This window comes from Psittacula echo, assembly GCF_963264785.1.
Source record: "Psittacula echo genome assembly, chromosome: 6".
Classification (NCBI taxonomy): Eukaryota; Metazoa; Chordata; class Aves; order Psittaciformes; family Psittacidae; genus Psittacula; species Psittacula echo.
Window position 1 is genome coordinate 37,177,467 of NC_137743.1, and position 15,396 is coordinate 37,192,862.

At 36.1% G+C, this 15,396-nt stretch overlaps 1 protein-coding gene across 1 annotated transcript in view; it reads left to right on the forward strand.

The window, feature by feature from the left end:
- ARHGAP15 (Rho GTPase activating protein 15) overlaps nucleotides 1-15,396 on the forward strand; it is a 340,067-nt gene that overhangs the window by 37,429 nt on the left and 287,242 nt on the right. The window contains exons 3-4 of the mRNA XM_080620957.1: nucleotides 10,046-10,120; nucleotides 14,396-14,457. Coding sequence (XP_080477083.1) covers nucleotides 10,046-10,120; nucleotides 14,396-14,457 — 137 coding nt within the window. The remainder of the gene's footprint in view (nucleotides 1-10,045; nucleotides 10,121-14,395; nucleotides 14,458-15,396) is intronic.

Sequence of the window (15,396 nt, forward strand, 5' to 3'; positions counted from 1 at the left end):
ATTTTGTGTGAGATGAAGGCAGATTGTAAGTGGCGAGTCCCAGAGCTGAGTAACAATGTTAGTAATCACTGCTGTTTTACCTAGTTCACTGCGAATTTGTGATTAAATATAAATCTGAGAAATCTCAAAGGAAGAGTGAAAAAAGTTAAGCTTTTAAATATTTCCTTTATTTTCCTAGCTAGATACTGTGATACCAAATAAAATAAGAAGGAGTTGTCCTGCTAAGTGACCTTTGCAAAAATCACTCATTTGCTTAATAAGCTACTTGAAGTAGATCAGTTATCTTGAGATTACTCTATTTCTTTCATGTTAATGCTTATAATGGCACCTGGAAAAATCTGTTTGAAAACTTTGCTTAATTCTTTCTTCTGCTGTGTATGTACTTTGGTCTTCTGAACATTGCTAATAAGCAATACCAAGTTTTTTAAAAAGAGATTACAGGTTGTGATGATACGAGAGACTAACATGAGCCAACAGGGCTGGGCTAAAAATAAATCACATGCTTGCTCCTTACAAAAGAAAGGGAGCACAGTAGCAAGTCAGATAGCCATCTAGCTATTATCAAACTGACAGGTATCCAAGTGGTTCTGTATTACAGTCTCTAATTTTGGTTTCTGAATAGTTTTTGATAAGATTTAGCTGTGGGATTGTCAGCCATGACCTGGGTTAGAAGATATTCCTTCCAATCACATTAAAAAGGTACTTTGTGAAAATTCCTGCACTAACAAAACAAAGGACTTTCCTTTGTAAAAGCCAATGGTTTACCTCTGTGTTGCCTGGAATCAGCAACCTCAAAGTTAGAAAGGTGATAGTCTTCGTGGGTTTTTTTTGCCCTTCATATTAAAGAAACTGAAATAAGCTTGGAAGTCAGAGCAAAATAGTTTTTATCAGATTTGTTGGTTTGTGGGTTTTTTTTTTTTTTGTCATTGGATTTTCATAATGACTTTTCTTGGCTTGTGTTCCTTATAAATCTAATTTCATTCTGGAGCCAGGACCTTTTCAGTGATCCAGTGAAACTTGGACACAATGATTTGACAATATGTCCAGACCAAAACAGTTCAAGTAGTCACACATGACTGATTCGTCTGAGCATGCTCAAAGACAAGACTGATGTATCCTTTCAGCAAATAATTCTGTAGGGTAGGGACAGTGTGCTCAAATTCAGTCACCCCAGAGTAAACACTAAGTTAGACACAGCTTAAATGTGCCTTTGAGCACGGGTTTCCACTGCTGACTAGATGAAAGCCCCAAGCCAGGCTGCAGATTCAGCCATGCTGTAGCTTTTATATCTCTTTCCAACCCGCTAGCAAACGTCCATAATCATTAGAGCAGTACTGAGGTGCACTCAGCAAGGGGAAGGGGAAGAAGCAAGAGAAAAATACTTGTTAGAATAATTTTGTTAATTTGTTTAATGAGCATTTGAAACTTATTTTATTAATTTTCCATTTGTGTTTGTAAGTGTGATAAGTTTCTTCGTCACAGTGTTGGCAGAAAGGAAGATTACTGGAAAACTCAGTTGGAAATATTCTTTGCTGCAGAGATCTCTCTCATTTTCTTCTCCCTCCTTTTAAAAGTTTCAGTCATCTAATCAAAGAGCAGAAACTACAGTATCTAACTTTTTTAATGACTCCCATACAGTGTATGAAGAGCAGTTAAAAAACTATGAATGGTCTGTAAAAATACAATGGGATTTTTATGGACATATAAAATTATTCAAATAATTCCAATTAAAATTTCAAATACATTATTATGGAATAGTTAACAAAAAGCATATTTTAAAGTAGCTTATTATATAAAGTAATAAAATTACAATTATGTGATTAGCTGCTAATCAAACTATATTTTGAAGGAAATGATATTTTAATTTTAATATTGTTACTTTTTCCTAAGATAACTGCAATAAATTTGGCTTTTGGACTAAAAAAAAAAAAAAAAAAAACCAGCAGAAAAACCCAAACATTTTTCTTCTCTACTAATTTTTATTAAAAAAAAATCCCTTGTTACCAAGTAAGGTTTTCTCAGTTATTATTTCAAAAAGCAATGACACAAAATGAAATAAATCTGTATTAAAATTACTTTTTTTCATTGCCTACCTTTATGGGTGCCCTTGTTTACTATGTAATATTTTCTGCAGTACTGTATATATGGAGTATGCATTGAAGGTAAACAATTTTAGGCAGGTCTAGATTCAATTCACACTAGTTTCAGTATGATATGCCTTTGATTTTTATGCACTATGGCCACTGAGTGATGTGCAGTGCCCAAGGTAGTTTTAAGCTAAGCTGTGTGTCAGAAGAACGCTAGCTTGGAAAGCAAAATAAACTAGGTTGTGATCTGGTTCAGATGCATGAGCCAGTTTGTTTCAGGTTAGCATGGGTGTCCCTCCACTGCCATTGGCAATGTAGAGCATATTCTTGCACAAGAATCCTTGAAACTTTTTTGTATCATTCCATTCTCTCTCGCCTCGCCCCCTAAATAGATTGCTCCCCACCCCCTTTTTATTTCTGGCACATATATGTCCACAGGTGTTATTAAGTATAGGGTAGCATGTGGTGTCCATGCTCCAGTGCTGTCGCAGAAGAAGGACTTCCTACAGGAAAAAAATGATCACTTTCAGTATTTTGCAGGCTGCCCATCTAAGCCCATCATTGCCTGGCATCTACACACTAAGGGCAAGGATCCAGCGAACTTGTGAGTGGGCTCCATGCCATCTGAACAGATGGGCATGGAAGTAGGCAGCCAGTAGACCATGTATGTGCATCAACTGTGGGTGTTGAGGGCAAGATTCCCAGTGGAGAATGTCCAAACAGCTGTCTGGCCTGAGCCAACATGCCTACGACCAGGCAAAAGCGCCATCCCTAAATCCTGCTGAGTTGGATTAACCTTCAGAAAAAAAAAAATTGCTTTTGCAGTAGCATAAGGTGAGTTTTTGACTTGTTTAAATCTGAAAGACAGAATTAGGTAGGCAGGATAAAGAGATGCACTAACATAAAGTCCACTAGAAAGGACTGAGCATTTTTCTAGGAATATTAATATTATTTTATACAAGGGTATTTGTATGGTATACGGTACTGATGACTTGCAGGAGTGTGACATCAATGTTAATTACACTCTTTTGGTTAAGACAGTCCTTTCAGGAGAAATGAGGCTTTTGAGTGCATTTTGATTGTAGTGTACGTTCTGGATATGATTTTGTAAGGACAGTTCCTCTGAAAATTTTTTTTTTTTTCCACATTTACTTACTAAGTTTTAATGATTGTTTTGCTTGCCTCTTACCCTGAGAATACTATTCTGGGGTACAATCTCAGGTCAGATTTGCTGGCATGATTTGCTGTCATAGCTGGATTCTCACATTTATTGTCTTTATTTTTCTCAGATCAAAGGGGACATGAAAAGGTAATCTATCATTATTCTCTGTATCAACTTATATTTTTACATTTATAGACATAACATCAAAGAACACATTTTTTGCAGACGTAGATGCTGGAGGCAAAGAATAGTGAAATACTGATGTCCATGCATATCTGTTCCTGCTGTTTTTACTCCATATTTCCTCTATCATTGGTTCTTACTCATCTGTAATTTTACCAAAGCATCTGCAGTAGTTATGATTAACATATTTTAATAACATGATGAACCAAAAGTAACAACTCCATGATGAATAGAAAAATATGTACAGGAAACTTATCAATATATTATATTTTATAATATACATTTTTATGGCTAGATGAATACTTGTCACAGTGTGCATGTTGCTGTATGTTGTTACACATTACAGGCTGTAACAGAAAAGGCTAGCAGAAATACATAAAAGGTCTCACTTTAAATGTTCATTCCTTGAATCAATGAGTATTGTGTTTAATACAATTACAACATATTGAAGTTTTGTGGAAAGGTTCCACTTTGATTTCTGGCTGGAAATCCTGTGGGTTAGAGAAAATGAAGCTGTTGGTCCCATTGTGATAGTTTGATCCCCAGGTACATGAATTTGGGTGACTCACAGTCAAATTTAGAGCAGTCTTAGGAGTTCCTCAACTCATATGGATGGTAAGAGCCTCTGGTAGTTGTATCCTCTTCTACCCAAAGTTTTGCCTGATCTCCTATTCCTGAAAAGGCTAAAAATGGAGCCAACTACATCAGCTGTGAACGCCTCAAAGCAAGGATAAATTGGACATATTTCAAAGTCCGTTTGAGTAGCTATAGAGAGGAACAACAGGGCCCTCACTCTAGGAAAAATCCGTTCCTGGGAAACAGAAAGCCATTAATGCAGAAAAGCACCTAGTATCTGATGTAGGCTTGTCTTTGGAGTGAAAATATCCCAAACTGGATACCTCAGATTTGGATCATGCCCCTAATAATCTGGGGAAAGAAGATGACATAGTTTCAAAGAGACCATGCTTTGTAATCAAACTCATGATTGTTTATTCTCTGATCACAGAGAATCAATTCACCTTAACACTGGCTGAAATTTAAACTAGGCTCTGAATAATTATTTTGCTCTTATTTCATGAATGAAGTGGCTGAACAAATCAGACTACTCCCACAGTGACCGTGCCATGGCGCACATCTACAACAGGTCCTGAAGCCAGGGAGCACGCCCACGTGATTAAATTGCCTTGATAAAAAATGCCCACCTTCACAGGCTCGAATACAAAGGAGGACCCTTGCACTGTGGGGAAGGTATATAGGATTCTGATTTATAAGGGAGCAAGAGGTCAAGGGAAGCAAAACCATTATCATTATTTTCACGGGCTCTGGAGATCTGAACTGAGTATAGAGGGCAGTGTGCTCAAAGGGAGACATGCAGAGGAAATGCAACACGATCCTGCTTTTTCTAATTTTTTTCCCCTTCTTTCCTCCACTGATTTCAGCCTGCAGATTTTGCTGAGAGTATGTCATATGTAACAAACCTGTAAGAGCTGTGAGGTGGTTTTCTTATTAAACGATGCATAGAGAGATTATCTGGTCTGCAGCCAGTGCACAAAAGCTCCATCCATGCAAGTTCCTATTCCTGAGCAAAGCGTTTGGTCACCTCCATAGTAACGAGTTTTCGGGGGCCTGGGATGGAGGGTAAGGAGCAAATGTGGGCTGGTGTGGGCAGGACTGATACTGCATTTTGTGCATCTCTCCCTGCAGGCCTTACAGACAAAAAAGCAGAGCACGCTAATGTCACGTTCCATGACTTGTAGTCTTTATTACCTTTTCTTCTGATGAAATTTCTTTGGGACAGCAAGGACAAGAAAGACCTCAAACATATGGTTCTGATGTAACCCTTTGGAGGATGGTGTTAGGAGTGGCTACGGCTTTAGGCAAGGAACCCACTAGGACACAGGCGCTTTCTCTGGGAATGAACGGGGTCTTCTACTGAGCTATAGTGCACTGAGAGCATTAGCAGCAGTGGGTTGGGGTCAGGCAGGAAGGGGATTGCTCCCTCTGTTCCTTGACAGACTCAATTTCTTGAGGATGGACTGAAAACCCTTATCTGCTGAGATGACAAAAGAGCACCTCTGAATAGGGAGCTCCAGATTATCTCAGTGCTTTTCACAGCAGAAGAAAAACCATAGCAGAGTTGTTTCCAAATAATTTTAGTAGATAACAGTGGACTTGCCATACAGCCTAAGACTGGCTCTTTCAAGCAAAACAAATCACTTTGAGCACTGTAGTCAGTGAAATGTTACAGGATTTTCTTTTTTCTTGCCATTGCCTAGATGTCTTTCAAGGAATGGGGCCATTAACGAATGTTACAATACATTTTGTTAAGTTTCTCTGTCTAAGCAATTATGAGCTGTCACCGCAGTATGGCAGTGACTGGGAATGAAATGATCACAGATGTCACTAAATCAGGTATCACCTCTCCTTTTCTGTTTAGGGAATGGTTTTCACTAAAGTTTATGTCACTAGTTTGTATTTTCATTGCAAACTTTCAAGCTGCCACCAGTAAGTTCGATCCTATAAAGAATGGAGTGTTCTGGCCCTTACCCAGAAAAACACTTTAAGCCCATTGCAGAGTGCTTTGCTGGATCAGGTCCAGAGCAGATCAACATGCTCAACATGTAGGGGCTCAACAGTAGGGGCTTTCTCTCCTTTTTGGGTGTTTATAAAGGAATATCCACATATGTGGTTGCAGTCAGTAGGATGAAACAAAACAATAGCTAGATCCCTAAAAAGAAAGGTCAAAGCATGAACAGCATGACAATTTTGGTTTTGGTAGAAATCTAACAAAACCTCCATGAGAACCACCTTCTTGGTGAAGCAGTACAGTGACTGACGGAGAACACAGCAGGTAGATGTCATCCTAGGGTTTCTCATTCAAAGCAGAGCTCTGCTGCACCAGGTGTTGCTTTGTTGAGCAAACCATGTTTTTTTGCAGGCTGCTTGTAGGTGACCTTTGTAGGGAAATAATCTGTGGTGAATAATTTATTTGATAATCTTGGAAACCACCTAGAAAGTTCTTACAGATATCTTAGTTATTTAGGGATACAGGTGAATTCAGAATGATTTTTCAGGAAATAATTAATTATCTGTGCTTTGCACTAGAAAAGCCTGTCTGATCCTTTTGAGAAATGCTAGTTGGTTTTGTTGGGTTTGGTTGAAATCAAAAAGAAGTATGCTGCTTGCAATTAACTAGATTAATTACGTCAGAAATATGCTTGTAATAGGAAATAAAATCCAAATAAGTTCTCCAAGTCTCTTTTTAAACCAGCGCTATGCTATTTGAAGAGAGTAGCAATAAGTTAGTCGTGACGGATTCCCACAAAAAGAAGGCGAATTTAAAGAACAAATGGGAACACAGAAATAAATGAAATTAAACATCAGGTTATTGTACTTCACTTCAGTGTTAAAACAGCAGTTGTCAGATGATTGACCCATCTTGCCAGGATACCAGGCATGTGTAATGGAGGCTTTGCCTTTGTAGAAAGGATGATGATGGATTAGTGCTTAGATACTGAAATAACTCTGGTAGGAGTTATTCCCTTTAGCTAAGGGGAAGGGGGGCTGCTGAGGCTGAATTTAACAAAACAAGACTTGCCCACAGACTTGCAAGTGCTTGCAGAGTGGATTTGTAATGCTGCAGGTGACATTGTTGCTGACTGAAGAATGTTCATCAAATCAGAAAACTGCTGATAAGCTGCCTTTCCCAAAAAGAGAAAAAGAGATCTCACAAACTTCTCCTGTAAATCTCTGCCTTTCATCATACCCTGGGAGGAGAGGTAGAGGACTTGTGACAGATATTATTTAGGTTTTTCTTTAGTTTATTAAAGTAATTGAATGGAGATATAGAGGGGAAAAAATAATCTCAAAACATATCCTTTATGGTTTATCTATTAAAAACTCAATGAAAGAATGAAAATAATTGAGCCTACTCTTTCCTTTGAAAATTTTTGTACACCATTGAAACTTGTAAGTATATTGAAAAATGAGTATATCGACAACTGCCACCCAGGTTCTGCTAAGAATATTTTAACTTTGAACTGCATATATCATGAAGGAAATGATATAACTAGCTCCTTCAGCAATATTTGCAAAATACATTTAAGAACAAATTTATATAATACCTGCTGGAATTTTATAATATCAGTCTTAAAGAATATATTGCCTCTGTTGTTGCTGGATTTTTTGAAGCTGTTTTGGTTCTTTTTTTTTTTTTAACTTCTATTACTAAACCAAAAGGCTGGTAAAAATTAGTAAGAAATTTATTAAAGTTTCCATTGGTTCCATTTGTAAGCCAAATATTTGGGGTGTTTTTCTAGAAAAGCTTGATCTTGGCTTACATAGCTGTGGATTTTGATTGTATTTGTGTAACTAGATTCAGACTTTGGAGCTTAAGTACTTTCCTGTGTAAGACTGGTCATTGTTGGGCTACAAAACAGCGTAATTTCTTCTATTTTTGCCCTAAAAAAACCCTCTTGCCTTTTTAGCAAAAGTATCACATTGAATTTCTCCTTCTATGCATATAGTTTTTCTTAATGTTTCTGCTTTGTGTACAGCAAAGAGGTTTTTAAACCGCATAATATCATCCATAACCAGAACTTTTTTTTTCTCGTTTCATGTTTCCTCGAAATCTTGCTATTGCCTTTTTATTACACTACCACTAATAATTTGCTAGTACTATAAAAATAATACTTTTTATTATTTCCTTTCTTCATTTGGTTGTGCATGGATTTAGTGCTTCTGAAGTATTATTTTTAGCATGTACCAAATGTGAGCTTTTCCTTTGCTAATACTCTGATCACTGAACCTAAGACCAGCCCAAAAGCTCTCATCGATGCTGTACACTTCACAAAGTTGCATATGGGGCTCCCAGCAGACACATATTGATTGCTGGGGAGAGCAGCTGAATTTTAGAATACGTACTGTGGAGTGATGTTGTCTTTAATTTGGATGAGTGAAAACGTATTTTAGAAAGCATCACTGGGCAATATGCTCTGTTATATGTTAAGGAATAATTATAATGTGGGATCTGGGTAAGAAAGAATTTCTATGATCTAGACCTGAATAGTTGGTTGTATGTCTTGAACACTATAGAAACTTCAGAGTTGTTGAACAGTAAAGATAAAGATAAATGGAATTAATTTCTTTTGAATTTATATACATGTCTCTGCCTGCATTAATATTAAGTTTCATTCAAAATCTAAACAGAAAGACTGTAATCTTAGAAGTTCTCTCAATAACATCAGCAAATCATTCTTGTTTACCCTACATGCTAATAAAACAGAAACATGACACTCTTGAAAACAAGATTGCCAAATACAGAAAATGTGGTCTGACATTTTTTTTCTCCCCAAAGGAGGTACTGCCACTAACTAAAGTATTTCTTATGAAAGCTCGATTGCTTAAGATGCAGAATATTAAGAGAGAAAAACACTTTAGGACACAGCCATGTCACCAGCTGTTACTCACCCTTAATGAAATTGTTAAGTGATATTCTTCATAAATAGGTCAGACAAACTTTTGAATTGTGAAGAATGTTTTATCTCTTTCTTTGAAATGTTTGTATTAAATTTAGAACTGGTAATTCATTAAGCTCATTATCTCTGACTAAGAGAGTAGAGCAATATCTAGGATATAGATTTCAATGCTTAAAAATGTTACTGCTTACAAATAAACATGAAAGCAATGCGTGGAGAAAAAATATGGGATCATAATATGTTTAACTGTTTTTTGAGTGTGGCCCTCTAGATTAATTAAGAACATTTTCTACATTCAGACACTTGAATATAAACAGAATACATTATTACTTTTGGTTAACTCTGTTTTAATAGGGAAAAAGAGAATGCATTATGATGAATACAGTGGAAACTAGTCGAGACTATTTTGTTGTTTGCTTTTTGGCTTCACTTAAAAGAGGAGATAATCACTGAATTCTACAGGATATCAACTCCAAATTATATTATTATTGATTAATATTGAATTTAAACAGTAAAATTTTTTTATATTGGCTTCCTCCTACAAAAGAGGGAACTGGAGGAGATCAGGACTTACTTGGTACTTAGGAATAATTGTAGAATCAGAGTCCAGTATGGCTACAGCCTTCCAGTCATGGAGATTTTAGAAATAGCCTTTAAAGCAGTTTAAACGTACTGGGTGTATTGTGTGATTGTTCCCAATTATTTTCTAGTTTCTTCATTGACTTGTTTGTGGCCTTAAGATTGTAATTAGCATTTTTTCCATTTCTGTAAAATGGAACCTAACTAATTAAAAAATTTTTGAGAATCCCGATGAAAAGTCATAATTTAAAATTACTGTTATCAGTTATTTAACTTTTAGGTAAAGTTAACAATGTGACATCACAATGAAACACATTTATACTAAAGATGTTTAGAGCTTAGTAGCTGTACTTTTCAAATACACAGGGCACAAGGAACACCAGTTTTCACAGAAATATGGTACTGAAAGTAACTAGGTTTCCAAAACTCCATCCAATGTATGCTGTGCATACCCAGTAATTAGATTTGTTGTTCCATCTTTACCTGTATATGTTTGAATCTCTTTGAATTTACATCCTTTTTCTTTTCAATTTTTTTGTTTGTTTGTTTGTTTTTAGGTAAGTCGTCATAGAAGAAATCATTCCCAGCATAACTTAACACTTGCAAATATCATTAGTACACAGGACCACACAGTAAGTAATTGCTCTATAGATCTTATAAATCACTCTTGTTATTTTAAATGTTTATAATGTAAATGTTACACATGCTTTATTAAAGAATAAATACATGAGTCTTTGGATGCCTCAAGATGTTAAGGGCTTTGAGAGACCTGATTAATCAATAAAAAGAATAATTTCAGAAGGTACAAGGCAATTTGTATAGCTTGACTTTGCTGTTAAGTCATTGTACCAGACTGATATTTCATCAGTATTAATACCTGGTATAAAAGAATACAATCATGTATTTGTCCCATCTTTGTTTATATTAAGGTATTTTTAATATGAATATCAGTTTTTATAATAAAAAGTCATTAAAAAATATAACAAAATTTTCCCTGATGTTTTAAAAATCTAGAGAGAATGAGAAACATGAGGTTTTTCTAGTAAAAGAAAATGAATATGCAAATACAGATTCGTCAAAGAAATGTTGGTATCAGTGGTACTTTGCCCTACACAAACTTTTCAGGATTAGGTAGGTTCAGAAGCTTTGAATTCTTGTAACTATGGAAATTATAGAACCTATATGTGATATAGTGATAATTACTTATCCTTATAGTTTTTAATACTGTTAGTCTACGAGAATCTTTTTTTTTTAAAAAAATATTATTTAGAAACTCAAACATTTGCATATGCATACTCTCATCTTTAATATTTTTCTAAAAAACAAATAAAACCAAAAGAGCAACAAAGAAAAAAAAACCCACCACCACAAAACCCCACACAATAATTCGATTTTCTTATTTCTATGTTAACTCTTCACTCTTCAGGGCATTTTGGGTCATTTTCTCAATCTTCCAAATGCTGAAAAGGTGCAGGAAGGGCAGGAGCTTAACAACAAATGATAATATTTATGGAGATAGAAACAATAAAGCATTAACATTAAGATATATCTGTAATTTTTTTAATTTAATATCATCCATTTACATGAGTATTGTAAACTGATTCTTAGCTGTCTTGGAAGTATTTTCTTGAAAACAGGTAGAACAGAAAAGGAGTTATTAGCAGATTTTAAGTGACGAGAATATAGCACCCCAGAGTTTACACAAATATTGGGATCATACTACAAATCTTTTTATTTGTCTTTGTGGTAAAGTTGGTTTGTAATTCCACAAATACCCTTTATACTAATTACAGAAAATCTGTGTGCATTATCAATCGATGAAGACCATGCTATTTTTTTTAAAGACAGAACCTGTGGTTGTTCAGTTAAAGCAATATATGTATGAAAGTTAAATTGCATAGCACTGAAAGGTCTCATTAACTGAAGACCTTGTAATTTTTGCTGTTCAATTTTGAAATATTTAATTTATAACAAATGGTGAATTTGAACTATGTAATTTAAATCAGGTTATTTTATATGTTCAGCATCTGATAGTGAATTTGATAACCTAGATCAATTCAATTATTGGGAAAATATGACTGAGCTGCAACCTTTTCATCTGCAATCACATCAAAGTTTAAACTTCCGAAAAGGTGAGAACAGAGGTGATTTAGATTGGATGTTGAAAATCATATTTGCCTTTATTTTTGGATTGGTTAAAATAACAGTGTGGGAAGGGTGGTTTGTAAACATTGAAAGCATGAGATTTTGGGTCTGATTCAGAGAAGCAACCAACAGCTTCTCTGAATGATTAGTCAATACTTCTCTCAGTTTCTGTTTCCAGATGAAAAGAAATATTAAGAAAAACAACATTTCTTATTTTATTTAACCTCTCTGGCGCTGGCCACGCCCCAAGTTTTATACAACAAAAATGAAGGTTTAGAAGGGCAAGGAAAATATCGAAAGATGTAAAGTAAATTTGAAGAAAAAAACCCCAAAACAACAAAAAAGTAGTTGGAAGTGGGGTTTAAGCCTTACTTTAGCTCTGATAATTCATTCATCCATTACTAGATAAATAGTGACATGACTGCACAATAATTCCTACACACTTTCTCTCTGTGTTTTCTATGCCAATCATCTGCATGGCAGGAATTTGCATGAGATGAATACATATTATAGCAAATGCAAATATTAATTCTTGTGCAGCCATTTGAGAGCGTTACCTAAATCATTGTCCACAGACCTACAGACCTTTTCATAGGTACAAACAGATAATTATGCAGTATATATTTCATTATATGCTGTATACCAGAAAAAAATCTAAGGAAATAATTAAACATATACATGGTTAATATGATATTTTAATAGTCAAAATCACATACTTTTCATTTAAAAATCCTTATGCTACCTGTTAAAGCATGTTAAATTATGTCACCTTTCACTAGACCAGGTTGCTCAAAGCCTTGTCCAACCTGGCCTTGAACACTGCCAGGGATGGGGCAGCCACAGCTTCTCTGGGCAGCCATTGCCAGGGCCTCACCACCCTCACAGGAAAGAACTTCTTCCTTATACCTAATCCAAATCTACCCTTTTTCGGTATAAAGCCATTCCCCCTTGTCTTATCAGTACATGCACTTGTAAAACACCTCTCTCCAGCTTTCTTCTTACCCCCTTTTTGCATTAGGAGGCTGCTTTAAGGTCTCCACGCAGCCTTCTCTTCTCCAGACTGAGCAACCCCAGCTCTCAGCCTGTCTCCATAGGAGAGGTGCTCCAGCTGTTTGAGCATCTTTATAGCCCGCCACTGGACTGGCTGCAAGAGGTCCACATCCTTCTTATGTTGGTGGTCCTAGAGCTGAATACCGTACTCCAGTTGGGGTCTTGTGACAGTAGAGTACAGGGGCAAAATCACATCCTTGACCTCCTGGCCATGTTTCTTTTGATGTGTCCCAGCAAACAGTTGGCTTTTTGGGCTGCCAGTGCACACTGCTGGGTTACATTGAGTTTCTCATCCACCAAGAAACACCAAGTCGTTCTCTCCAGGGCTGCTTTCAATCCATCCTCCATCCAGCCTGTATTTGTGTTTGGGATTGCCTCAGCCCAGGTGCAGGGCTTTATACTTGGCCTTCTTGAACTCCATGAAGCTTTGCATGGGCCCACTTCTCGACTATGTCAAAGTACTTCTGGATGGTATCCCTTCCTTCCAATGTGTCAACTGCACCACACAGCTTGGTGTCATCAGCAAACTTGCTGAGGTTGCATGCAATGCTACTGTCCGTGTTGCTGACAAAGATGTTAAACAGCACTGATCCCAATACCAACCCTGAGAAATATCACTCATGACTGGTCTGGAAGGATAATGGTCAGAAATGTGGAGGAAATATAAGCAAGCCTAGGACTTGCTTCTATTATGCCAAAACTCAAGCATAAAATTCGTACCTTACAATCAAGCATAGCAGCCTTGTGCATAACTGGCAGAGTCCTTAGCCTGTTCTGACGCCATAGAACAGGTTTCAGTAATATCAGTTGCAGTGTATGGGATCTTCAAAGGTGATATCAGGTTGCTAATAACACTCCCTGCTTTGTATAAGTAATAGCTAAAATCTTTGCCTTTTTTGGGTGTACTTTGGAAAATGTGCAACTCAGCTGTGTTTTCCTTTGCAATAATTTCCCTTTCAGCTTGTATATCAAGAATTAACAGAACTGCTTAGTTTGATTTTCTGCACCATACTATGAGACCATTTAGTTCAGCTGGAAATTTGAAGACAAATTCTCCTTGCTCATGGATGCACACACTCCAATGAAGTATAACCTTTTAAGGGTTAAGAACGTATCTGAAAGACAACATGACTTAAAAACATGATGCTTTTTAACATGAACCATGGTTTAGTCCTGACTCAAAGCAAAATGTGGCACCTGTGAAGGCAATGTAACCTTTCTTGTTGTACAGATATTTGATGTTTCTCTGACCCTGGTTACCCTTAAACACCCCTAAATACGAGTATCTTTAGAATATAAGCAAGAGGCTTCTACAAATGTGTGGTGTGTTCCTCATAGCTATTAATGAAACTCAATAAATGAAATTATGCACTGACATAATTTACTTGAAATATCTTTTCAACTCATTTTTACTTATAGCTAGAAACTTTTCTTGCATTACAATAAATTTCTTCTAAACGTATTAATATAATATTTTTGTGGGTTTTTTTTTTTTTTTTTTGCTGTTTATTCTGTGTGCTTATTAAATTTGAATGTTTTTTGAGAATTTTCATAAGAACTGACTGAACTAAACAGAATTAGTGGCAAAATACCTACAATACTAGATTAGCTAGATGTAGAGTCTTATGTGTGTACTAAATGAATTCATTAATCTGAATAAATTATATGGTTATAACATGTTTGTGTGTTTGTTTTTTTATTTTCTCTTGCAGGTAGTGGAGAAAGAAGGATATCTTCTAAAAGCTAAAATAGCAGATGGTGGCAAGAAATTAAGGTATAATACATGAATGTTACAGAATTTATCATTTGCAAAATTCAGAGGTGATTCATGGTTTAAGTATATATAGCTACTATTGCTGCTAATACACAAATTAACATTGTTTTGTGTATCATTATATCATAATATTATAATATAATATCATATATTATTATATCATAATACACATTTGTGTATTAATCCAATGTTTGATAACATTCCAGAAACCAAGTGACAGCAGCTAACTGGCTCACTGGATGCAATGATCATGTGTGTGTTAACACAGAATCACAGAATCCTGAGGGTTGGAAGGGACCTCAAAAGATCATCTAGCCCAACCCCCCTGCAAGAGCAGGGTAACCTAGAGTACATCACACAGGAACTTGTCCAGCCGAGCCTTGAATATCTCTAACGTAGCCTCTATATTCTATACATTATGCACATTAAGGACAGTCTTAAGGCACCAAATAAATCAACAATATATTTTCCAGTGGGCAAATTTTAAGTGGAAGGTGTGTGCTTGAGAGGTCAAGGATGAGGTGTAGGAACTCACCTTGTTGTGATGCCAAGACAAGGTTATCAAAGTGGTCAGCACTTTCTAACACTGTGTTGAAAGTAATGTGAGTATTAACGCTGTCTTTGTGGAAGGATTTGCTATGGTTTGCTGTATTTAAAGGAGTAAGTGATTAATAGTGATGTGACCAGCACTGTGTGTTATAAATGAGAATGACAGACTAATGTGAAATACTGTATTTTTGCATGTAGAAAGGAGCCAAGTAAAAATTTATCTTACCTATATAGTTCTAAACCATAAAGGTCCTAAGAATGCCCATTGAAAAGGGAGTTTGGGGATCCCCTAGTTCAACCTCTCACTTGAAGCAAGAACATTACGAACACTTGGCCAAGCCAGCTTCAGCTGGGTGTTATCAGAAAGTTGTGTAGCTTGCATTTTTGGAA